Source organism: Blennius ocellaris (genome assembly GCF_963422515.1).
Source record: "Blennius ocellaris genome assembly, chromosome: 9".
Taxonomy (NCBI): domain Eukaryota; kingdom Metazoa; phylum Chordata; class Actinopteri; order Blenniiformes; family Blenniidae; genus Blennius; species Blennius ocellaris.
The window spans coordinates 22,614,090-22,637,872 of NC_137658.1; the positions used below are offsets into that span (position 1 = coordinate 22,614,090).

General features: G+C 42.9%; 2 protein-coding genes across 2 annotated transcripts; one reads left to right on the forward strand and one right to left on the reverse strand.

The window, feature by feature from the left end:
* The first annotated feature begins 540 nt into the window (after positions 1–540).
* hvcn1 (hydrogen voltage-gated channel 1) lies at positions 541–7,431 on the forward strand. The gene is made up of 6 exons (XM_080501983.1): positions 541–653; positions 2,505–2,707; positions 5,784–5,888; positions 5,994–6,225; positions 6,302–6,414; positions 6,963–7,431. The coding sequence occupies exons 2-6, from the start codon at positions 2,531–2,533 to the stop codon at positions 7,017–7,019; spliced, it is 684 nt and encodes a 227-aa protein (XP_080358109.1). The 5' UTR covers positions 541–653; positions 2,505–2,530; the 3' UTR covers positions 7,020–7,431.
* A 1-nt stretch (position 7,432) lies between these two features.
* tctn1 (tectonic family member 1) lies at positions 7,433–17,892 on the reverse strand. The gene is made up of 14 exons (XM_080501982.1): positions 17,571–17,892; positions 17,066–17,186; positions 16,221–16,354; positions 14,603–14,745; positions 13,739–13,841; positions 12,197–12,309; positions 12,056–12,076; positions 11,041–11,175; positions 10,010–10,135; positions 9,831–9,920; positions 9,086–9,222; positions 8,854–9,007; positions 7,901–8,032; positions 7,433–7,645 (listed from the first exon to the last, which is right to left on the reverse strand). Exons 1-14 carry the CDS (start codon positions 17,770–17,772, stop codon positions 7,505–7,507), a joined length of 1,752 nt encoding a protein of 583 aa, XP_080358108.1. The 5' UTR covers positions 17,773–17,892; the 3' UTR covers positions 7,433–7,504.
* Positions 17,893–23,783: the final 5,891 nt, after the last annotated feature.

Consider the following 23,783-nt stretch of genomic DNA (forward strand, 5'->3'; position numbering starts at 1 on the left):
AATGGTTCACATTCATGCTGCACATCAGACCTGCGTCTCTGAGGACATTCTGTATGTTTAGGAGCAGGAAGGAGAGGACGGCACAGGGCTGGAGGGGAGGTCTTACAATAAAGTAGGGAAATATTTCACTGTAAAGGTTCAGTTATGCTGTAAACAAAGTTAACGTATGAGCCTGGATACGTCTGTATATCAGTTGTTAAAAGTCTTTATTCTCTATGAAAAAAAAGCTAAACACAGACCTTTTTGACCTTAGCTTGTAGTAACCCTACAGTCCTGTGAAGACAGAATCATTATGCTTTGTTTGAGACTCAAGCCAATTTGTTTTGGGGAAAGAGGGCGAAGCGGTTTTTCCGAGTGGTTTGCAATGTAGTTAATTTTTTCAATATGTGCAGCTGGACAATATGTACAGCTGGACGGCTGCAGCAAGAATGAGTCAGCGAACGAGTTAATGAACGTGATAAGTCGCGAGTCACCGTTCGGAAAAGTGACTCGCGGGTTTGGAACGATTCGTTCGAACTCGCACATCCCGACCGAACGCATCGTAACGGAGGCTGGTGGAACGACACAGAGGAGGAGATTGAGGGAGAAAAAGAGATTTTTCTTACCGAAAAAAACTTTGAAAGTGAGAAGAAAGGAGGATTTAGGAGGTGAAGGTAAGACTGAGTTACTTTTCTCGTGTTTCAGGAGTGAAAGTGAAGTTTGTTGTTTTTTTTTCCCGAGAGAAACTCTTGACTTGGCAAAACGGATGTTTTCATCACGAGACTCCTTGAAGCTCTGGATTCAATCCACACAGCTGGATCAGGTCACCAATGATCCCAATAATCGGGCAGGAAAACACCAACAACACACTCTGGGATTACTTAACGAGCATTTGTCTGCGAGAGCTGCTGAGATCTCATGTGTTTTTACATGTTTTATGGCTCAATAACCTCCGAGTCCATTCAGCTTCGTTAAAAACACAGGGGAAAAAAACAACAACGCACTGGAGGATTACTACATACTGGGAAATAAATGCACACTGTAAAAAAAAAAAAAATACACACGAGGAAAAAATACTCGTTGGAAAATAATTACACACTGGAAATGACAACAAACTGAAAACTGCACACTTGGAAAAGAACTACACACTGAAAATAACTACATTCCAAAAACTATACACTGAAAAAAAAAAACCTACACACAGGAAACAATACGACATACAGGGAAATTATGGAGAAATGAAAGTGCCAATTTAAATGAAAAGATAAATAAATACATAAATACATGCATTTGTCATTAATTAATTCGATTTGAATTAAATACCAACATGTGTCATTAATTCAATAAAATACCAACTCTTTATGGGAATATATATATATATATATATATATATGATTATTTCACTACTTAATGAATTATGTCATGGTCTGGTGTTGTCTCATGGATTTATTTGATAAAACTCGTCCATTAAAGTCAGTGGCTGGATCCTTAAACCTTTTTGGTTCCCCTGCACACTCAGGCCACATCCACAGGAGTCAAAACAATGTTTTTTCTCCCCTGGGTTCTTAAGAAAAGAAAAAAAAAAAGTCCTCCCACATGTCACTATGAACAAGACCCAATACCAGGCTTCAGGTCATGCAGTACATATGCAGGCCTTTAGGGGCGCTGTGACGTTTGTTACGTCTTTGCCTGTCCACACGCAGGGTTTTAGAATTCCCCCACTCTGGGACCCGTGTTAAAAAAAAAAAGTTTTCGTGCTTGTAAAACGCTGCATGCGTGTGGATGATCGGCCAAAATTTTAAAAGGATTTAAATCTTTTTTTTCCCATTAATTAATGACACATTAAAGTACTTTTGTGTTTATTTGATATTTATTTAATATTGGCACTTTGCTAAATAACTCCTGAGTTAATTTCTACAGCAATAATGAACTTTTTGACCTTTTGAAGCTTAGTTGAGCAGAAATTGTTTTTTTTGTTACATTTTCTTGAATTAATACTTTGATTGACTTTTTACAAGCGTTTTGCACCAACAATGAAAAGCTCTGAGAGATTCTGAGACACTCCGTGAATACGGGCACAGAACTCTATATGAAATAAGTCATTTGTAGGTACTGAATGAAATCAGGGGGCAATTTTAGGAAATCTAGTGCGGAAAGGAGTAGAAACCACAGATACGTGTGTCCAGGTAAAGAGTGTAAGGCTAAAACGTACAGTAAACAAGTATAGACTTCATTATTTTCCACCTCTGCAAACCGTTCCTAGAGGTTGTGAAGAGTCTGGATCCTAAAAGTGGTCAGATTGAGATTCACCAGCTTCCTTTTTTCTCCACTCACTGAAATCGTTGTCTTTCTCAATGACATGTTGCAAACCTCCAGAACAGGAAGTCGGCTTGTCCAACGGGTGGCGAAATCAGTCCGGATGCTCATGTCGACGACTCGCTCAGCCCCCCCCCCCCCCCCCATCAACTCCCAAAGCTCTCTGACAAAAAAAAAAGGTCTGAGTGTCGGTGTGCTTTCGTCCTGAGGTGGGCCGAGCCTGCAGCCTGCCGCCATGTCTCGCTACCTGAGGCACTTCACCACGGTGGGCGACCAGCAGCCGGGACCCTGGGAGGAGGAGGAGGAGCTGCACCAGGCCAGCGAGGTGCTGAGCCCGGCCTCGGGAACCTTTCCTCAGTCGCTGACCCTCAGGGAGGCTCTGAAGAGGCTCTACAGCTCCGACCGCTTCCAGGTGCTTCACCTCACACACCCTCAGTCAATGCTGGGATTTCAATGCTTTCAAATTTTCAATTCTTTTTAAATTTCACCTTATACGTCTTTCCGTTAGTTAATTAGTTTTGGACAGTCCCTAAACATCTGGCTGTAGTCTCTCCCACAAGACCACAGCCCCTCCAGCGCCGATCAGACTTCCTACCAAACTTGGATGTGACAAACGGAGTTGTAAAAACAATCTCATTTTAGTTTTCCACTCAATGTCTCTCGGGCTTCGACTGTGTGTTATTTTATGTCCGTCCCGCTATCTCTGTTCCCAGTCTTCATCCTTAGTTATTATGTTCATTTTTAGATCCCATTTTCCTTTAATATCCTGTGTATCCTCTCTGTTTTTGTCTTGTAATATTAAATAAGCATGAGATATATATTTACTGTTCATTTTCCTTTTTTATTGCGGAAATAAAAAAAATTGCTCTAAAGTCGTGGGTGGCGCTTGTAAGGAGATTAGGTCATTATGTTTCTGTAGATAATTCCTTACTTGTAGATACTCCTAAAAATGTTGGGTTGGCAGGCCATACTTCTGGACATCAGACTCTCAACACTTTGATCCAGCATATTAAGGCCAGTTTTTTAAAACCAGAGGAAGGTGGGAACTCCGGGTTGTGATGAATTTGTGTCAATCTGCAAAGAGAACTGGGAAGATTGAGTGTCTTTCTAACAGTTGACAGAGTGGTTTTAACCCATTCACTTGTAACTTTCTTCATTTCTTGACCGTGCACCTGGATTTCTAAATGGGATGGTATCAAGAAATATTTTCTGGACACTCCCCTTGTTCACATATAGTCTTCCTCTTGACAAACTCAAGTTGAGCTGCATAATAGTCATTCTTTGATTTTGGTACACTCAATCCACTGGCTTCTTTAGGACACATTCGGGTTTTGAGTTTAATCCTTGGAAGTTTATTCCGCCAAATACATCTTGAGAGCCGTTTATTAAGTGTTGTGAATGGAGACATTGGGAGTTAAAAAGGCAGTGATTGAAACCGATAAAGCAGTCTTGGTAATATGTTCATTCTAATTGTTTCTATCCTCCCTACTAGTGGCAGAGGTCAAATGTCCTTTTTTTAATTTCATCCATTAGTTTACTATAGTTGGCTTTAAATAATTGTGACGCTTGTGGAATAATTAGAATTCCAAAGTATTTAAATCTGTTATTAGAGAGTCGAAAGTGAACTTCACCTCTTGAATTTATGGGCCATTGGCCTTTGAACATCCTTACTTCTGATTATGGTTGGTTTGTTTGATTGATTTTATTTTACTAAGGTTTTTAAGATGTCGAGGTCACTGATATACGTTAAAAGATCGTCGGCGATGAGTGAAATCTTATGTTCTTTATTATTGCCATCCCCAATGCCCCTCATATTTGTATTCATCCTGATTGATGCTGCAAAGTGGCTCAACATTAATTGTTAAATAAAAGGAGACTGAGTCAATCGCTCAACTGCCAATTGACCGTGTCAAAAGCTTTTTATGTGTTATGACATTTAGAGGTCTTCTTACGGTATTGCTAATATGTCGGCTTTTAATAAAACCCGTTTGATGTGTTTATTTATATGTTTTTGTATCCTGATCAGTAATTTGAAATCATTGCACAAGAGGCTAATTGGTCTGTGTCACTCACAATGCGTCGCATCTTTTTTTCCCTCTTTATGAATGGCTGAAATTACGGTCACCATTCTTCAGTGTGTAGTTAAAAAGCCTAGTGAGCAGTGGCAATAAAATGTCAATAAAACATTTATAAAATAGTTGTATTTTAACTTTTTAACTGCCTCTCAAACTTCAGCCTTTGATACCACGCTTAATGCTTCTTTACGTAATGAAGGAAGAGTGAGGTTTGTACGAAAAGTGTCACATTTGCCTTTTGAGTCGTCGTTCATTGGATGTGGTTCCTCACAGAGCGTTTTAGGTTGCAAATGCATTGGTTCCTTTGGTCTGTACTCATTTTTGTTAAGTATCGGATGAACTGTATCATGTACGAGTCTATCAGCTCGTTGGAAACCTAACAGGCCACTTAGCTCTGCTTCCCATCCCATAATATCTTTGTCTCTTAAATCTCAGAGCTGCTTCTGCTTTATATGTGAGACTTTTGTCTAATCCTGAGTTTCTTTCAGTTTTATTAGTGTATTATTTGATCCTGGATTTTTATGTTCAATTTCTTAATAACTTTATTTTATTTTCAAGATTGGTTTGTTCCTCTCAGCGTTGTTTCTTTAATCTAGAGGCTATTTGAGTCATTTCCCCTCTTATCACAGCTTTAGCTGCACTCAACAAGATACGTGTTTTCCTATTTTGCCCACTCCTGATAGTGTCTAATTTACCATCTTGCACAAATCTCAGCCAACTATAATGATCCCTTTAGCACTCTCTGCTATGGTGTTGGCAATAGCTTTAAAAAAAACGTGTTCATCCTATTTATTTGGAGCGTACAGGTTTACAATACCAAGTACCATTAGAAATCTCCCAAATGTACCCCTGAATACCATTTCTGTTGAAAAAGCCAATGATTCACTGATTAAAACAGCCACTCCTCTTTTTTTCTCCCCCAAATGACTCACTGTAAGTTTGGTTTACCCATTCTCATCTCAGTGTTTTTGTGTTCAAGCTCACTTAAGTGACTTTGTTGTAGTAATGCAATGGAGCATTGTAATTTCGATCTTCATTGCGCACGTGACGCCATAGTTTTCATGATTACACATGTTTTTTTAATACAGCCCAAGATATTTGATGGGTTAATTTTACTCTATATTCATAACTCGGAGCACAGGACGCTTTTTTTTTTTGTCTTCCTCTCTAACAACCAATCAGAGCTTTCATCAGACTGCATCATACATAGCAACGGGGTCGACCACACCTCCTCACTAAGATAAAAGTTGCTGTCAACTCCTTGCTGAGAGTTACTCTTAGACACTTCCTGAGTCACTTTTAAGCTAAGAATTCCTTGCTAAGGAGCGTTTAGACTAAGATGGGAGCTCTGAGACGCTTCGTGAATACGGGCACTGGTTCTCATGTCCAGGTTCTGGTTCTGGTTCCTTCCAGGTGTTTGTGGTGTGTCTGGTGGTCCTGGATGCGTTCTTCGTCCTGGCCGAGCTGCTCATCGATCTGTCCGTCATCAAGCTGGAGCACGGCCACGTCGCTCCGGAGGTCAGCTCACCGACTCCTTCCAGTTTCAGTTAGAAACTCAATTCGTAAAGTGAATAAAACAATCACTACGGCCGAACGTTATTAACCGCTGTGTGTCTCCGTCAGGTGTTTCACTACCTGAGCCTGGCTCTGCTCACCTTCTTCATGGTGGAGCTGGGTGGGAAGCTGTTTGCGTACCGTCTGGAGTTCTTCCAGCACAAGTTCGAGGTGTTTGACGGCCTGGTGGTGGTGGTCTCCTTCGTGCTGGACATCGTCTTCCTCTTCCACGAGGACGCCTTCGACGGCATGGGGCTGCTCATCCTGCTGCGACTCTGGAGGGTAGCCCGGATCATCAACGGTCAGTGAGGCCATCGGCCGCTCCGGGGCAGACGAGCACCCGCGACCCCCTCTGACCCGGTGTGAACTCTCCGCAGGGATCCTGGTGTCCGTCAAGACCCGAGCAGACCAGCATGTCCACAAGCTGAAGGAGAGCTATGACCACCTGGTGGCTCGAGTCACCGAGCTGCAGGAGCGCAGCGACACACTGGTGTGTGTGTGTGTGTGTTAATGTTTTTGTGATGCAAAGTGTACAGGATGAAAATGTCAATATTTTCGCAAAACCAATCGCTACCGACAATGAGAAGGATCTCAACGCGAGGCCAGTTTTAATGCCGCCTGGTGTGAAATGCCTCGGAAGCTTCTCCTACAGCTGTTGCATCATGGGTGTTTTTTTAAAAACTCACCCTGACAGCATGGATTTGAGCCTCAGTCTGAAGAAAGCTGTTAAACATCTCATTCTTTTTTTTGTTTTTTTGTTTTTTAACACAGGCCTCATGTTTGACACCCCTGGTTTACAATATTACAAGAAACAAAACAGAAAGATATTTTGTTTAGGCTGGCTTTAAAAAAATAAATAAATCAGAGCATATTTTCGAACATTATTTAATCATTCGCAGTAATGGGAGACACTGTCAGGCCTATAACATTCACAGGAAATGTAAAATATGTTTGCTCTGACGCTTTATTACCAACAGGTGACGACGTTGAGTCTAACCCTAACCGCTATGTAATGTTTCTTTCTCCGCTCCGTTTCAGGCACAAGAGAACCAGAAGCTGCAGGAGCTCCTGAAGAAGAATGGCATCCCGATTTAAACTCACTCACTCACTTCCTGCACACATCTTCTTTACTAGTAATCCCACCATCCTCGTGTGTCAGGATGAACTTCTCTTGATCTCACTCCTCCAGCGTCATCAACTGTACAGGATGACCCTGAAACATCTTAATGCTTCAGGATGGAACTCCGTTAAGCTGAGTCTGTTTCACTGATTTGATGTTAACTGTCGATAAGCTCAAAATTTTGTTTTTCTCAGAATGTGCTCCTGCTGCTTCTTGTACGGATCGTAAAGAGCGACTCGCTGTACCGTCTGCTGGTGCAAACTGATATTACATGGCAGATTTAAGCGCTTGTGAAGATTTCTCTTGATTAGTTTCAGGTTGTTTATTGACTGATTGAATCTAAAAATGTCGCCTGTCGTACTTGGGAGTATGAAAACAAAGAAGGGAATGCAGCTCATGAAATAAATAAGATATTTTATTAAACCTCTGTACAAAACTGTCTTATTTAACGTTCCGCGAATCAGACGAAGGGGAGGAAGAAGTCGTGGGGCAGTTTGGCGTCGATGGTGGGCATGGCTCTGTACCCGGGCCGGGCGGGGGCAGACACGGGGACGAAGGACACGGAGCTGCTGATTGGCTGCATGCTGCCGCCTCCTCGTACCTGGAGCTCAGAGAAGGACACACCCGGGATGAACTGCTGTTAAGCTACACTCTTTTATCATGGGTCAATCTAAACATGTGGATTTCAAAAGAAAAGCTGGGAGAATTCCAACAGTAAAACCTCCACATGTCTACACAGTCCCGGTATCAGATGGTTGCTGTACTCCTATTAGGGAGGTAATCACACTACTTCCAATGAGGCCAGACCTTCTCTATTTTGAGGGACCACATGTGTTTCAGGGGCGGTGAGTCTTACCAGGCTGCTGCTGTTGGTCTGGATGACTTCGGTGATGCTGACAATCTGAGCTTGAGGATTGACTAAAGATCCATATTTGGTCCATCGGATTTCTAAATGTAGAGAGACGGGGAGGCTGCAGCCCGCCAAGTCCTGTGAAGACAGAGAAGATGCTGACACGGGCTTGTCAGATTAAGCTTTTAAAGATCCCGCATTACACAGCGTTGCAACAATTTCACACCAATGTCAGAGGTCTAACAACATTGCATTCGTAGTGTATTTCCTGTTACCTGGTGACTCTTTAGCATCCCTTGTTAAAGTTAAAAATCCAACAGAAATGCGTAGCGGTCCTGACGAATGCTGTTTAACAACTTTTACAATGAGGTTTCCAAGTGTCGTACCTTCTCTAAGTCTTATTTTAATATATGTTGTTACAAGAAGCAACAATGGAAGCTAAAGGAAGTCCAAAACCCCAAAACACCGGTTCAATGCGCTAATGTTTACGGTGGATTCATCGCTGTGACTCGGATAAATGCTGTCATTCAACCAGTTTGATCAACAATCTGACGCAGAAGAAGAGGATCCAGAATATGGTGGGTCTGAATATGTTACTTAGTTTGGTCAATTGTGTTGTTCGTTACTACCAAGTAGCTCCGGCTAACTGGAAGGCTAACTTACGGTTTTTCACATTGTACTGAATTCATTCAGTATATCGCTAAATTAAGTAAGTTTTCGTCTGTCTGCAGGAAGGTCAAAATGAGTATCCACAACCAGAGGGAGCGGTAATTTCCCCACATGACATCACGAAGGGAAAGTCTCTCAATCTCCTGAGACTTTCTTCCCTTCTGGAGCCTCATGTCGGCTGTGGGGACAGTGATTCCACTAGAAAGTCCGTTTTTTTCCTGATATAGGACCTTGAAGGCGATTCACCATCTCCTCCCAGCTCTTCAGAGTGAACTCTCGCCTGCACTCACCTCCGTGATAAAGCTGCTCTTTATGGGGATCCAGTCCAGGGGATTTTCCAATGGCGAGTTTCCAAAAGAGGCCACGTACCGGGGAGAGTTTGGTCCCCTCAGGACCTCCAGCAGCAGCTGAGACACCAGCGAGCAGTTGGCGGCTTCCTCCAGCCTGCAGAGACACGGGACGTCAGGACGAGAGGAGAGAGAGAGAGACAGAGAGACAGAGAGAGAGAGAGAGCTACCTGACCTCAACGTGCAGCCAGACACAGAGTCCACGCCAAAGAGCAGAGGAGAGCGCTGGGGAGCGCCACGCAGACAGTCCTGGTCCTCAGAGCTGCGCAGCACAGCCAGCGTGTCTCCAGGGTCCAGGCTGCGGCTGATCCCTGTGGACGAGCCGTTAAGGACCAGTCCTTTCTATTCAACGTGTCTCAAAATGCCAAATCTTTGTCAAAGATTATTTACTTCTTTGGTTTGCTGTTATTCACTTTCACTCTCAAAGACATTGACTTTTCTAAACCAATAATTACTTCAGATCTTGAAATATTAACTTTTTTTCATGTCAAAACTCTTCATTTTAGGACTTTTTAGGGTAAGCAGCAAGGCATCTGGACCAAATGATTGTATTCACTTTTGTTTATTTTCATGTTCAAGCAACAGCTTTTGTTTGTTCCCCAAATATTGTACGGTATTTTCACAATACAATACAAGAATATCAACGTTTTCCATTTTTTTCCTTGTTATTTAGACTTTTTGTTTCTCATTTGACTCTTTCTTTGACTTTAATTACAAAACATGCCTTTGTTCATTTTGATATTAATAATCAAACTGGGTTTAAGCTCTCAGTTCATCAACTCACAACGTCAACATTTTCAATCTTATTAAGACTTTTGACATTTTCCATCATAACATGCCGTCCTGGTTGGTGGGCATCTCTAGACTCATCTTGTCACTGTAGTTTAAAGTAAATCCATTCTCAGTGTGTGTAAAGGATATTCTGCAGTTTTAGTTCCCGACACCAGAGGCATCCCCACCACAAAACCTGGATTACCACTGTAGTGGACCACCGCCTCCCCGACGTCCTCCTGCGAAAACACAAAGACAACACGACTGATGTTGACGCTGCAATATATGTGTTAGTGGGTAAAGAAGGGTGTGAGCTGTGCTTCAGTACCTGGAGGTACGAGACCTGGAAGTCCTGCTGCAGAGGCAGCAGCGCTTCCTGGACAAACCCCAGAACCAGAGACACGGAGGCCTTCAGCAGCCGCCCTGCCGAGCTGTACCAGATCACATAGGCCACCTTGAGAGGACGGAGACATTCAATGATGTCCAGCAGACAGAAACACGAGGACTACATCCACTTCTGTTTGTCTTGTTTTGTGTCATAAAGACTGATGTGTATTTTGCAGTCTGTGTTCAAGGATGATCTGCGTCAGCACTGTTGGAACTTTTTTCAAATCGCTCTCATTCTGATCTCCTGTGTATTCGGTCTCCCTGAGGTTTATTACGCGCTTTTTGCTGATTTTATACGTCTCAAATTACACTGACTCACTTGAACTATTACCAAAATCAAACTAAAGGTCTTCAAAACTCATCTAATATGTTCTTCTTTTGGTCCTTCGGTTCTGAATATATCAGAGTTTTGAATAAAGGCACATTTTTAAAACTTTTCAGAATATACCTATGATAACTAGAACATAAAATATATTTTTACAAGTTGGGGTGCTGCTTTGTTGAAACAGCGCTGTTTACTTCAGTGGCCAAAGTGCTGTGCCAGTCCCTTTTTATTGTTTGATAAATTAATATTGTATAACCTCAAGAAGCCACGCACTGAGAAGTTGGCAATGGGAAGTGTTGCTTTTAGCTGCTGGATGCGTTTTAATTCTTCGTTTTATCAGAGAACAATCACTTCTTCAGCCCTCCGTAAACGCCGCTGCAGGGTTTCTCCCTGTGTGCGATTGGTCAGACGCTGCAAACCGCGGGTCTGGATCAGTCAACCCAGGACACAGAGAGATCCTGGATACGTTTATCATGGGTGGTAGGGCAGGCCTCTGGCTGAACGGCTCAGTTTAGGAGTCTATGATGTGATTACTGAGCTTTGTGGAGGAAAGACGGATTACACCATGCAGGAATCACGGTATGTGTCATGTGATCAGAGTGTGTGGAGTCGGTCTCCTCTGGTGAAGATGTGTTGGAAGAACTGACCTTCAGCACCACATTAGCGCAGAGCGTCGGCTCAGTGAGAGTGGGACTGAGAGTTTGTCCTCCGCTGACGTTCAGCGGCGTCTGAGTGGACTGAGTGGACTGCAGGACGACTGAAAGCACCTCCAGGGGAACAACCTGGCGACAGCAAACACACTCATTTTGCTTTAGTTATTGTCTTTTACTTTCTCACATTTACCTCTTAAATATAGAACTAATCTCATCAGCACTTTTCTTTGTCTTACCGATTTCGTCAAAACAATCCTGAGAACACTTAATGACACCAACCACGATAATAATAATGACAATAATAATAATAATAAATACATTTTATTTCTAATGCACTTTTCGTTTATAAATCTCAAAGTGTTACAAGTCATGTGACTGTACTTTTCAAGTACAATAGCGCTCATTTTCAACATTCATACGTTCTAATTGTGCTAGAATCATAATCTTGGTGTGAACATTAATGTTTGTCAGGTCAGGGAATCCAGCAAGGCGACTTCCGACGAGCCATTTCTGACCAGTTTTGACAAGACTCTTATCAAACAGAGTCAATGTTCTCATGGCCCCATTCACATTATCGTTCAGGCAAAATTATGCTGTTATAAATTTCAACAACAAATACATGCAAAAAACGTAAAAGAGTGTACTCTTGACATAATTTTATCCTGAACATTGCTTTATTGCTCTTTTCTTTATCACATCTTCCACTCAGTTCGTCGGCTTTGTGCTCATCAGTTCCTTATTGCGGAGGACTACGAGGTGTTGTGTCATGTCCCTGGTGTTTGCAGCAGTGAACCTCAGCAGGTCTGAGCCAACTTGTGGTGCCGTGAGGAAAGCTCCACGGCGACGTGTTGACATCGGCCTGCTCTCTGTACGTCTCCTTACATCTCATGGTAACGCGGTGGCTTTAACCACCAGCGGGTCTGGAGCCTTTACGAGACAACGGGACGAAATCCTTACCGAAGTGGTGCAAGATGAAACCGGTTATTAAAGAGTAAAAGAAAACACTCACCGCTGCGTCCTTGTTCTTCCCCTGTTGAGTAGAAAGATTCAGTTTAACACGATCATAGGATCTTATGTTGTTTGCAGGTCTGATACACCAAACTGTTGACGTTTCAGAGTCATGCTGTGCTGCAGCGTCCGGTGGACTCACCGCCAGCAGCTGGATGTTGATGTACGTGTCCATGCTGAGCGCCGGCAGAGAGCTGCAGTCCCGATCCAGGACCAGCCATCGAGAACAGCGGCTGCTCTGGTTCTCCAGGAATGCTGTGGACACAAACAACAATAACAACAACACTTCACGAGTGTGTTCATCCGTTTTGTGGATGTGTGTGAGCTGCTCAGAAGTTCAAACTCTCTCGTTCACATTCATGAGCGTCTCTTGTGCTTCACTTCTGGACCAGCGCCTGTGCAGGTTCTGGGAAAACACACCGAGGCTCACACACATGGGAAACGTGTTCAAATACCAAAACTTGTCCTGCCGGCAGCCAGTCAGAAGTGCATTGTGAGGAAGTGGTTGAAATTGTGAGGGTTTCAAAGTTTTAGAAGCAGTGAGAAGTATTGTTCCTTATCTCTGCGGTGTCCTTGATGGTCCTGGCCACAGACAAGTTCTCAGTAGGGCGGGTATGAGGAGTTATCAGGAGAAGGACAGAGCCTCCGTTTTAACATACAGGAGAAATAGAAGAAAAACCACCAGTCACAACAGGCAACTGGACGTCTGAGAGAATCCCAACGTGGATAAGATTTGTTTAGAGTCTCTGGTCTTCAAGCTGCTCCAAATCCGCGGCCATGTGTTTTTTTTAGCTTCCAGCCGAGCTCTGATTTTCTCCAAGATGATTTCCATACTGTGTAAACGTTCAAAAGTCACGTCTTGCGTGCTCTTCAGTTCGTTTATCACGTCAGTCTGAGCGTTCAGAGCTCAGCAGTCCCTCAGTGACGATCGGCAGTCTTCCCATTGCAGCTGCCTCTTCTCTACTCTGCCATAGATCAGGAAGCCGCCAGCCCCAATCAGCAGCACACCTGCTATCGTTAATCCCAATATGTAGACTTCCTCCACGTCCTCCATGGAAAGACTGGCCAAACACAAGGACCTCCAGGAACCCTGGGAGTCGAGCAGGAATCTGGCAGCAAACGTCTCATTGAGACATGCAGGCTCTCCTTTGCCCGATCGTCGTGTTATAAAAATGTTGTCGTTCGCTTTGAGAGACCAGCTGATCAATTCCATGGTTCTGGTTTGGTTCGGATGGGGGTGTGAAGAGAGGCTCTTGTTAGATTCTGACAGAACAAGACAAGAGAGCAGTAGCAGGGGAGACGAGAGAAGCGTCGACCTTCGTTGAGTGCCGGGAGAGAAGGATGATGCACACAATACAAGATTATACCTCGTATTGTGTTGAAATCACAAAGAACACATCAGTTGCATTTTTTTTATATATCAATGTCAAGAAAAGTAAATGCTAGTTGTAGTTTTTGCACGAGAAGAAAACACAATATTAGCTTGTGGCATTAGCGCAACAGTGAATGAACTATATTTTCTCCAGGAAATTTCAAGTTGCTCATATTAGATCGGTTGAACGAAAAAAAAAACTCATGTTGATGTTGATGTTGATGGTGTGTGTGTGTGTGTGTGTGTGTGTGTGTGTGTGTGTGTGTGTGTGTGTGTGTGTGTGTGTCCGCCACTGCCTGAAGACGTTGTTACCTGCAGGACTGTTGTCCACACAGTGAGCCGTGAGGCCAGGAGCTGGAAGGACAAACGTCCCCCTCTGTCCATCCAGTCCTGCTGTCAGCATCACGTCCCTGAGCTGAAAAACACACAGTCAACAATCGACACACACATTTGTCCGTCATATTTCTCCCTTGCGACACAAAGTAGAAGGGATCACAACAATCATAACACACGTTATGTTGTTGACGTTCAGGCTGCTGGTCAATAACAAACATCACAAGCTGCATATAGTGGTGTATACCATCTGTGACCAGTAGGTGTCACTGTATCACAGCAGAAAGCCGGTACAGTCTCACGGAAAACAATGAAGTGTTTGACTGACAGAGCAATAAAAATGTCTTCAAGGAAGAAGAAGAAAAAAAAAAGTCCACAACAGAATTTGAAATAGAAATAGAAAGCAGAAAAACTCCAGAGTTTAACCTCTTCATGACCGATCTGGGAATACAAGAGAGTCGATGAGACGGACGGTGATTCACCTGAGGGCTTAAACAAGGTTTTCTGGGAGCTTGTTTTCACGCAGACAGTTGTGATCAATATCTGTGTTTGTCTTGTCCACAACAACAACAAAACTGTCAATTCTATTACTTACATATGATCAAACTTATTGCTCTGACATCTTCCACACCAGTGAGTTTCTTAACCTTTTTCTTTCTTCACATAGATTGCCTCTATAAAGGCTGTGGACACACTGATCCACTCTGATTTGCTGGACACACCCTGAATGGACATTTTCACCAGCTCTGCTCCAGGTTCTATCAGAGCCTCGAAATCTGAACTGAAGCGGTTTTATTTGTTACCATTACAGTGATAATAACTGGATAATAGCTGGTAACTCACCTGGTATCCCGCCTGTGAATCAGAGTGTGACTCCTGCTCTCTGCTGTCTGAGCCAAACATGAAGCCGGTGAACTGCTGAAAGAGCCCCTCAAAGTTTCTGTCGGTCGGGAGAGCCGGCGAGGGGTGAGACAGTCCGTCAAAACCTGAGCCAGCAAACAATATTCTGGTCAGAGTTTTACATTCTTTGTAACCACGGAGCCCCTGAAGGGACATCGGAGGAAAGAAACAGTGATGGTGGTCGTTTCCTTGTTATTTTTTTCCCCATGAAGTTCCACATCCTCATCGTTATGTTGCACTTTGATCCACATTCTGTTGAACCATGTTCATCAAAAGATGGATATTAACAGTCTAACTGACTCTGTATGGTTTTGGATGTATGTCGGCTCCTGTCAAATCCCATTTAAGATGAATTTCCTTACATTAAACAGTGTATAATATACATTTCCCTGTCAGGACAGTTTTTTTTGTGATGTAATTATATTCACAATCGCAAATAAAAGTTACCCGTCATTTTCAAAATGAAGATAAAATTGTTGGTCATTGTGAAAATGTGTTGTTTTTTTCGTTTCAGGTCAATGAGACAGTTGTTTCAACACAAGTGTGGCTGACTTTTGCGATATACAAAAGCTGAACAGCAGGTGTCACCGTGAACAAACATTACCCTCTGCTAATGATGCAAAACTCAGAATATCTGCCAGAATATGTCTCCCATTACAAACACCTCACTTCCTGCACGAGCCGAGTAAAACTATCTGGCTAAAACTGTACTGTGGCTAAAAAAAAAGAAGAAGAAGTGTGCTAGTGTATGTATGAGCCATGTGTCTCTTCTACTGGAGGAAATACAGTAGAGAGGGGTGCACATTATGTCACTGGTGAAACTTTTGCACGCACGAGGAAGATTTTTTTTTTTTTTCTTCCAAATATCCCTTTAGAGCAGGGGCGTCAAATTCATTTCAGTTGAGGGGCCACATCAACCTAATCTGACCTCTGGAGGGCCGAACAAGTCAAACATAACATATTAAACTGCAGATATGGACAAATGCAAAGTCTTTCCTTCTTTTGATCCTTTTGTAACTGCAAGAATTTGCCAGTCTATTCTGAAATATACATATTAAAGGAAATCAGATATTATTATATTTTCAAAAAAAACCCAACAAAAACCTCCCCAGTCATCTGTATCTGGATATCGTATTTTTATTCAGGATTAAAACAAGTTGTCATCATCTGGAAATTGTTTTGAGTTTACGTGTCTCAAGTATCACTTCACATAAGCTGGACTCATTGTTTTATTGTGAAAGGTGTTGAGTCATGTGACCTCCACAGATACATTAATGTTGGGGGTCAAATTCTGACCAAGGGCGGTTTTGAATGTCATTTTTGCCAATCTACTGTTTTTTGATCAGCCTCTGTCAGTTTTCATATTTATACTTTAAAAAGAAATCACATGGCGGCCGGACTAGATCCTCTGGCGGGCCGCTTCTGGCCCCCGGGCCACATGTTTGACACCCCTGCTTTAGAGGCTCCGGATCATCCGGATCCTCACACTTGATTTAAACGTGTCGCAGAGCAGTTGTTGGATGAACTGCCTCTCTGACAACAGGATGTGTGGTCCACTCACGGTTCTGGGACTGGATACACAGGATATCGCCGCTGCTCTGCTTTCCCACAGACACCTGCAGCTCGGAGTGGCCTCCCTCTGTGCTCTTTAAGGAGTAGTGGGCCACGTCACCGCTGCACAGCTGCTGGCTGCCACTGCACAGTGAAGGAGGACGGAGAATTAGCTGGTTTGCGTACGGACATGGAGACGAAAATGAACAGAGAAGCACGTTTGACACTGTAAGACATCATTCAATCATATGAGCATCTATACAAGTCTGAAGGATCAGAGGGCTGATCATTGTGTGTTGTACAGTGAACCCCAAATAAAGGCAATTTATTACAAAGTGGATGGACACGTTTACAATTACTGCCACCAATACTGAATTACTGCCATGTTTGATGTATGGAGAGAAATAATAACAAAAATACGCTCAGGAGACAAAATAATACATACAATTTTTCTCCACTCTTTTTAAAATTTAGCACAACCATATAGGCATTAATTAACTATGTTGTCTTCATATTTAAGGTTAATTGTGCTTTGCGGCTCCAGATAAACTGTATTGAGTCATAAGCTCTTATTGACTTTTATTGCTGTTGAAGTCTTTTATATTGTTTCACTTTCAGATACAGTAATATAAAGTGCAATACAAATAACGTGCATTATTATTACTGATCGATCAAGGTTAAACACAAGCGAGTCTGATTTCATATTTTGTCAACAAAAGACAGAAAATCATAGACAATGCATTGACAATGCAGTGTCTTTACTCAAGGCGGTTTTTTTCTGTCACTTCAGACATTTAAATTAATCAACCGTTTTGAAATACTCAAAATTTTGCTGAATGACTGATGTTGACTCACCTGACGGTCTGAACGGAGCAGCTGGAGAACAGAGACCAGTCCTCACTGCTACACTCTCTGTCACAGCAGCAGTTGACGTCACACACACCTCTGACAGCGTCACAGGGGCAATACCTGTCCACTGAGACACACACACACACACACACACACACACACACACACACACACACACACACACACACACACACACACACACACCAGAAATGTTCAATCTTACGTTGACAACTTAAAAAAAGAAGAAGAAACAATATTTGTATTCATGAACCGACATGAATCTGATCCCTTCTCAAGTTTAAAACTGGAACTATTGAGAGTTTACAGCTTGTACAAAACTAAATCTGCTAAAATATAATCTCACACAAGGAAGAGGAGAGCTGTTTTAGCATTACATTTTTATTTACATCTGCACTTAGTAAAAGCAACAACGGACGCTAAAGGAAGTCGGTCACTGTTCAACAAGGACACCAGTTAATCCGAAACACCGGTCCGCGGGGCGACAGGTTACCTCCGGGGACCGGGGACGGAAGGCGGCCCGACACGGGCAGAGGCAGAGCGGGGATGACCGGTTCCTCCGTGGTGGTGACTGGCTGGTCTGTAGTGCTGGTCGGCTGCTCCTGGGTGCTGCTGGCGGCGCTGGGGTCGCTCGGGATCGGGGTGGTCCACTCAGACTGTGTGGGTGTACCACCGTCCGTTACGTTGACGGTCATGTTCTGGTCACCGGGCGCGGTGGTACTTATCCCGTCACTCGTTGTCGTTTGGGCTGACGCGACGGCAGCAAAAAAGAGAGCTGAGGTTAAAGACAAACGGAGAATTTTAGAAATATGAAAACACACTACAACACAGAGCGCCATCTTTATTTAATCGTTGCCATGGAAGTGCTTCTTCTTCAGTTGATACCCGCCGAGTTCCCGCCTGTAAAAGAACTGTAGCGTCTCTATCACCCCCTGCTGGCCACGAGCACACATCACTCCCTCCTTTATAAACTGCACATAGAATAGAATAGAATAGAATAGAATAGAATAATACAATTAATAAAATAAGAAAAGAAAAGAATTAGAATTAATGCATTATTCCCATATCGAAATTGTTGTAGCGTTGCCCCACACAGAAAAGAACAACAGAATAGGTAGAATAGATATGTCTTGTTCCTCATAATCAGTTGATTTTTAGCTTTTAGCACAGTCTCATCAGCAAGTGAAGACAGAGTTTCCTCAGTCATCTCTGGTTCCAAACGCATTATATCACAGACATAATATACTCTTTATTATGTCTATGCGTTACACACTCATGTGAAATAATGACTAACTTGTAGGGTGGTCGAGGAATGTTTGAGAGGTAAAGAAGGGATGGCTGTGGGAGGGAAGAGGTTTTGATATGGCATTTGTATATAAAACACTGTTATTTAGTTTTGTATTGAAAGTGCTATAGCAGCAAAGTACTGATTGATTGATTGATTGATTAAAGAAAACCCGAGGAGATGAATCAAGATCAAGATTTATTTATTTATTTGTTTTAAAGTTGGTGAAGTATTGGTAAAACACGTTTGACAATAGAACCAGGATCTGCGGTCATGAGGAGCTTCACTGCAGTGAAAACTTTGAGTAAAAGGCAGCAGGTCTTCATTCAAACTTATAACATCATTCATTTATTTATTTATTTTTAAACATTTTTCACTCACTCGGGTTTTGACGCTTGTCCCTTTTATCAGACAAATCACCAAATGTAGTAACTTTCACATTTTGTCCTGTTGCATTACGTTGGTGACAGTCACACAATATAAAACTAGGTGAACAATTGAACAGGAGAACAAGACAATAATATTGATCATTTTACTTATACCCCTATATGATGTGGGGGGGGGGGGGGGGGGGGGGGTAGTTCTACTGTAGAACTAAGTAGAATTTTTTTTTTTTTTTAGCAAGAAACTGTGGGAAAAAAAAGTATTTTAGTTGGAAGCTGTTCAGTTACTGAGTTCATCTTGATCATGCATCACAATTGAAGGCGCTGTACCTCCGTGTTTACTTATAGACGTGAAGATACATTCAGGACAGAAACTTTAAAGGCCTTCTAAACTTTCTTCAAGAGCAGAGACTCAGATATTCTGAAGTAAAAAGGTTTCTGTGTTCAGTAAGTGCTGTTTAAATGTGACGCAGTGATGAAGCATCACAAAAATCATCTGAGCCTCATTGAAACGCAAGCGGGAGAAGAAAGTAGCCCGTTTTGACCACAAGATGGCAGCAGAGGACCGCGAGAGACAAAACTCGTCACGATGAACCGTCCTCTTCGAGCTTTGGTCGAACTGACGTGTATGAAAGTAAAATAATAGGTTTTTAACTTTAAAAGCTGAAGAAAACATACTGAGACTCTGATAGATGCTGCTCTTCTTTATATCAACCATCCTAAAAGGATCTGTGAGGTTTATTGCCGTTTATCTGCATGTGTTTCAACTTGGTTTTTATGACTTCATTAGTTTGGTCCTAAAAATGTATTGATTTTATGTAAGCCAGAGTCCGTACTTGAAAGATCTTTGGTTTGTTTTCCTGGAAGTAGAAGATATATACATTAAAAAAAAATGCAGGCTCTAAATTAAAGTCTTATTGATGGGAAAATAAAAGACAAAAGGTAATGTAGACTAAGTAATTCTCTGTGGATTAGAAAAGATGCACAGTGATGACGATGGGGATGCTATATGACTGGAAGTATGCTGAATTATGAAGAGAACATATATAATCAAAAGGTTAAAACTTTGATGATGACAAATGTGAATTTTAATCATCTGCAGTTCAGAACTATTATCGAGTCCAACACAACAATATAAACTACCAAGAATTCAACTTGAATGAACCCAAATCTTTATAACACAATGCTCATACAAAACTGGACAACACAAAGCTAATCTAATCGATATTTGAGTCCAGTTAATAACCAGCAAGGGGGAAGATCAGCTCTTGTGCTTCATCAATTCATCCATAGATACTGTAAAGTTCAACTGAATATCTAATATACACTTTGATCAAATGAATAGTTCCCCAATACACACAGGCTATATTAATATTACGAGTAATACCAACATCAATATTAATACTAATATTAGTATCAGCGTGCTACTGTTGTTTCCTGCCGTTGCTGGTAAAAGAGGACTGAGCAGTCGTCACATTTACTCACAATATCAAACAAAAGCTCTTTTAATCCTGTTGGATTTTATTTTTCCCTGCACAGGTTTACAGTGGGATTCATGTTCATTTTAAAACAGGCAGTCTTTTCCTATGTGCTGTTGCCACATGTCAGATTTGCCTTGTTGAACTGTTTCTGCTACTTTTCTGTCATAATAGGTCTTTTTGATTTTTCACCTTTCATTGTTGTGGTTTTTTTAGATTCGCTGGCATCAAGCAGCCTCGTGGCACGATGGTGCCTCCGCCAGGACTTTTTGTAGTACTGAGCCTTCACACCTTCTTCAGAAGGTCTCTGCTCAGCTCCACATGCTCCAATCCAGGATTAATCTAAACCAGGAGTTTAACTCATTTTAGTTCAGGGCCCACAAACATCATAGTTTCATCTTGAATGAGCTACACCAGTGAAATAGTGTCATAATAACCTTCGAATTTAAATGTTGAGTATGTGTGGTGAAAATATGGATATTTTCATATTTACTGCAGAAAATAACTCCAACCTCAACATAAAAACCATCAAAAAAACAAACAAAAACAACCTTCTGCTGCAAAACACAGTGAAATGTCCAGAAAACGTCTCCTTTAGCTGTTGCACTGAAGGTGTGATTACAAACTCGCCCTAACAGCATGACTTTGAGGCTCGTTCAATAGCAAGCAGGCAGCTCGCGTTAATGGCAGCATTATTGATATCTCAGTTGGAGTCTCAGTTCTGTGTAGACTCTGCTACTCTTGAGAAATCTGTTTTTTCCAACATCAATATTTTGACAATTTGCTTGGTGGATTGTTGGGCCGGATTGGAGCCTATTGTGGACTGGATTTGACCCACAGGCCTTATGTTTGACACCCTTCAGCTATACACTTTGATGAGTGTAGAAAATGTTATTGATTTCTAGAGTTTTGCTGATTACCTGGTAGTCTAAAGTTAATTGATGGAATTCATAATTTTCATGTATCAACTATTGAGTTAAACTGGCGATGACGAGTAGAATCACGCAAACAGAGCAACAGCAAACAAATGCGGTTTTGTTTGCGTTGATCTTTCTTACAGAAGAAATCTTTTATATTCCCCCTCGCACCCATCTTAAAACTTATCTTAGAAACAGACAAGGACTTGGGGTTGCAGATCCTATGTCCCGGTCCGGCAGGGGGTGAGGTTTCAACCCGCACAGGTTCCCCCACCTTCATCTCTGTATCACCTCCCTACCATTTTATTTACTTTTTACTTTTTCAATTTTTTAACTACTGTAGGCACCATCTGTGTTTGGAGGATTATATTCTTCTCCAAAAGGCTAATATGAGGATCACTGGCCTTTAAGAGGATATTCGACGGCTCTCCAGGGAACTGGAGAAGAAGGACGCCATGTTGTCCAGCTCCATGGAGGGAGTCCGGTCCAGTCCGAGCAGCTCGCCTCGTTCAACACCACCATCCAGCACCTTCAGGACACAGTTGCGTGGGATCCTGCCACCTGTCCTCGCTCCTCTTCCTCCTGCTCCACCCCCAGCCATCAGCCACCATGGTCGGAGGTGGTAATCCATGGTCGTGAAGGGACGCTCCGGTGCAGCGGCCTCACCTCCGGGACTCAGCTTGTCTAACTTCTACGCTCCAATGGCCGGTGACGTCCCAGTTCCTGCAGCCGATGCTCCTGCTGCTGCTGCTGCTGCAGCTTCCTGCCTGGATCTTCCTCCTCCTGCACCCGCAACAGCTGCATCTTCTTCATCGTTGGAAAGCAACAGCGCTGCAGCGGCTTCCCTCTCCCCTGGACAGCCAGACCAGCGACCCTCTTCTCGTCAGAAGACCTCCGCTTCTCTTCGTAGACTCCTGAAGGAGCCGTGATGAGACACCGCTCCACTCCCATATAGCACCGCTTCACCACAGAACCAGATAACCTGGTCATCTCCTCATCTTCATCCACCAGCTGCTCCTCGTCCGCTTTTCTCTCCAACAACATTAATAATAGGAGATTCCATCACCAGAAACATCTGTGATCACACACTGTCTTCCTGGCGCAACCGTTCCTATAATCCTCGGTAAGATCCTAGAGCTTTTATGCGCATTTCCCCCGAGTTCTAGTCCCTGTAGGTACTAATGAAACAGCCCGTCGTCAATCCGAAGTGACGAAGAAGGACTTTAATGAGCTTTTTAAGTTTTTAAGTAATTGTGGAAAGTCTGTCTTCATCTCCGGTCCCTTTCCCACACTTGGCCGAGGCGCAGCTCGCTTCAGCAGAATTTTAAGCCTGAACACGTTTCTTACTTCCGCCTGCAGAAGCCACAATGTAGATTTCATTGATAACTTTAACTTATTTCTTCCGTCCTGACGGACTTCAACCCAGCATGCTCTGGAGCGAGATATTAGCTGCTAATATCCTACATAAAGTACACTCGTCCTCTGGAGACTGACTGTTTACATCTCATGGACACATCCGCAAGTGTCCTTCCTCGTGGACTCCTCAGGCTGCTGTTGGCAGAACCAGCACCCCCTACTGTTCTCCTCTGTCAACATTGGTACCATGGCTGAGAGAGTATATGAACCCCGACGATAGACCCAAATCTACCCCATCTGGTGGAACCGCATGCTTCTAAAAAAGCACATCTACTTTCATTTACAGTAGTTGTGTAGGGTTATTTTTTTGTTGCTGATGAACCAAAAGCGTCGCTTCATTATAAAAAAAAAAGTTCTTCGGGGTAGAAATTAGCGGACGTCTCATAGTAGAGCGCAACGCAGCCTCATGCAGACCTCAGCCTGTGGTCGTAACGCAATGCAAGACCTGGAAGTGAAGTTAGTGACAATGATGTCACGATGAATTGTGGAAATACAAAGAACTGGTGCTGAGTCTGGCGGAGAAATCGCTACCTACGACACACTCAGTATCATTAGATAGGGCAGTTGCTCGCGTCGCGATGTGGAGAATGTCCTCGGATGGAGCCTCAAGCATGTCGCCGGAGTCTCTGCATCCCTGGCGATGCCGCACGCAGCACCAGTGGCCGCCGTCCCCTGCTTCTTATGCAGACGTGCAACTCATTTGTGTTCCACACCTGAAACACTTCAACGGTCCTGAGCTGGCGTAAACCATGCAGAAACCGTCACCGTACTTCAACCTGACAGAGACTTCTAGAGCTTGACAGGGTGAATCTAAAAACATGAACACCTGTCGTCTCACCGACTTCATATGTTTCAGCTTCTGATTCCACATTCCAAATTCACTGTTTTAAATCCACTGGCACACTTAGCGAAAATACGGAGCTCGATCGTGAGTGACTCATTAGAAATATAATATTGTCATGTCCTACCTGGACACCTCTGGCCAGCAGAACATCCTCACCTGTAACACTACTATCCGGCGGTGCTATCCGGACACCCTGCCGGGTAGACGGAGGCAGCGTCTCGGAGGACGCCATTCCTCAAAGTATATTCAAAGTAGAAATGACTCTTACCTGATCATATACAGATGAAAATGAAGAGATCAGATGGAAAAAACCCACAGGGACAGAAAACACAATTCAAACTTGGCGCCACTCACTTTCCAACTCACACCCACCAGAAATCGAA

Excerpts from the sequence above, each read along its gene's own strand:
- hvcn1 (XM_080501983.1), top strand. The coding sequence starts at position 2,531 with ATGTCTCGCTACCTGAGGCACTTCACCACGGTGGGCGACCAGCAGCCG. Across the intron at positions 6,226-6,301 it reads GGTAGCCCGGATCATCAACG|GGATCCTGGTGTCCGTCAAG; the intron begins GTCAGTGAGGCC and ends AACTCTCCGCAG. Across the intron at positions 6,415-6,962 it reads AGGAGCGCAGCGACACACTG|GCACAAGAGAACCAGAAGCT; the intron begins GTGTGTGTGTGT and ends GCTCCGTTTCAG.
- tctn1 (XM_080501982.1), bottom strand. The coding sequence starts at position 17,772 with ATGACCGTCAACGTAACGGACGGTGGTACACCCACACAGTCTGAGTGG. Across the intron at positions 11,176-12,055 it reads GGAAGAACAAGGACGCAGCG|GTTGTTCCCCTGGAGGTGCT; the intron begins GTGAGTGTTTTC and ends TGCTGTCGCCAG. Across the intron at positions 10,136-11,040 it reads GCGCTAATGTGGTGCTGAAG|GTGGCCTATGTGATCTGGTA; the intron begins GTCAGTTCTTCC and ends CGTCCTCTCAAG.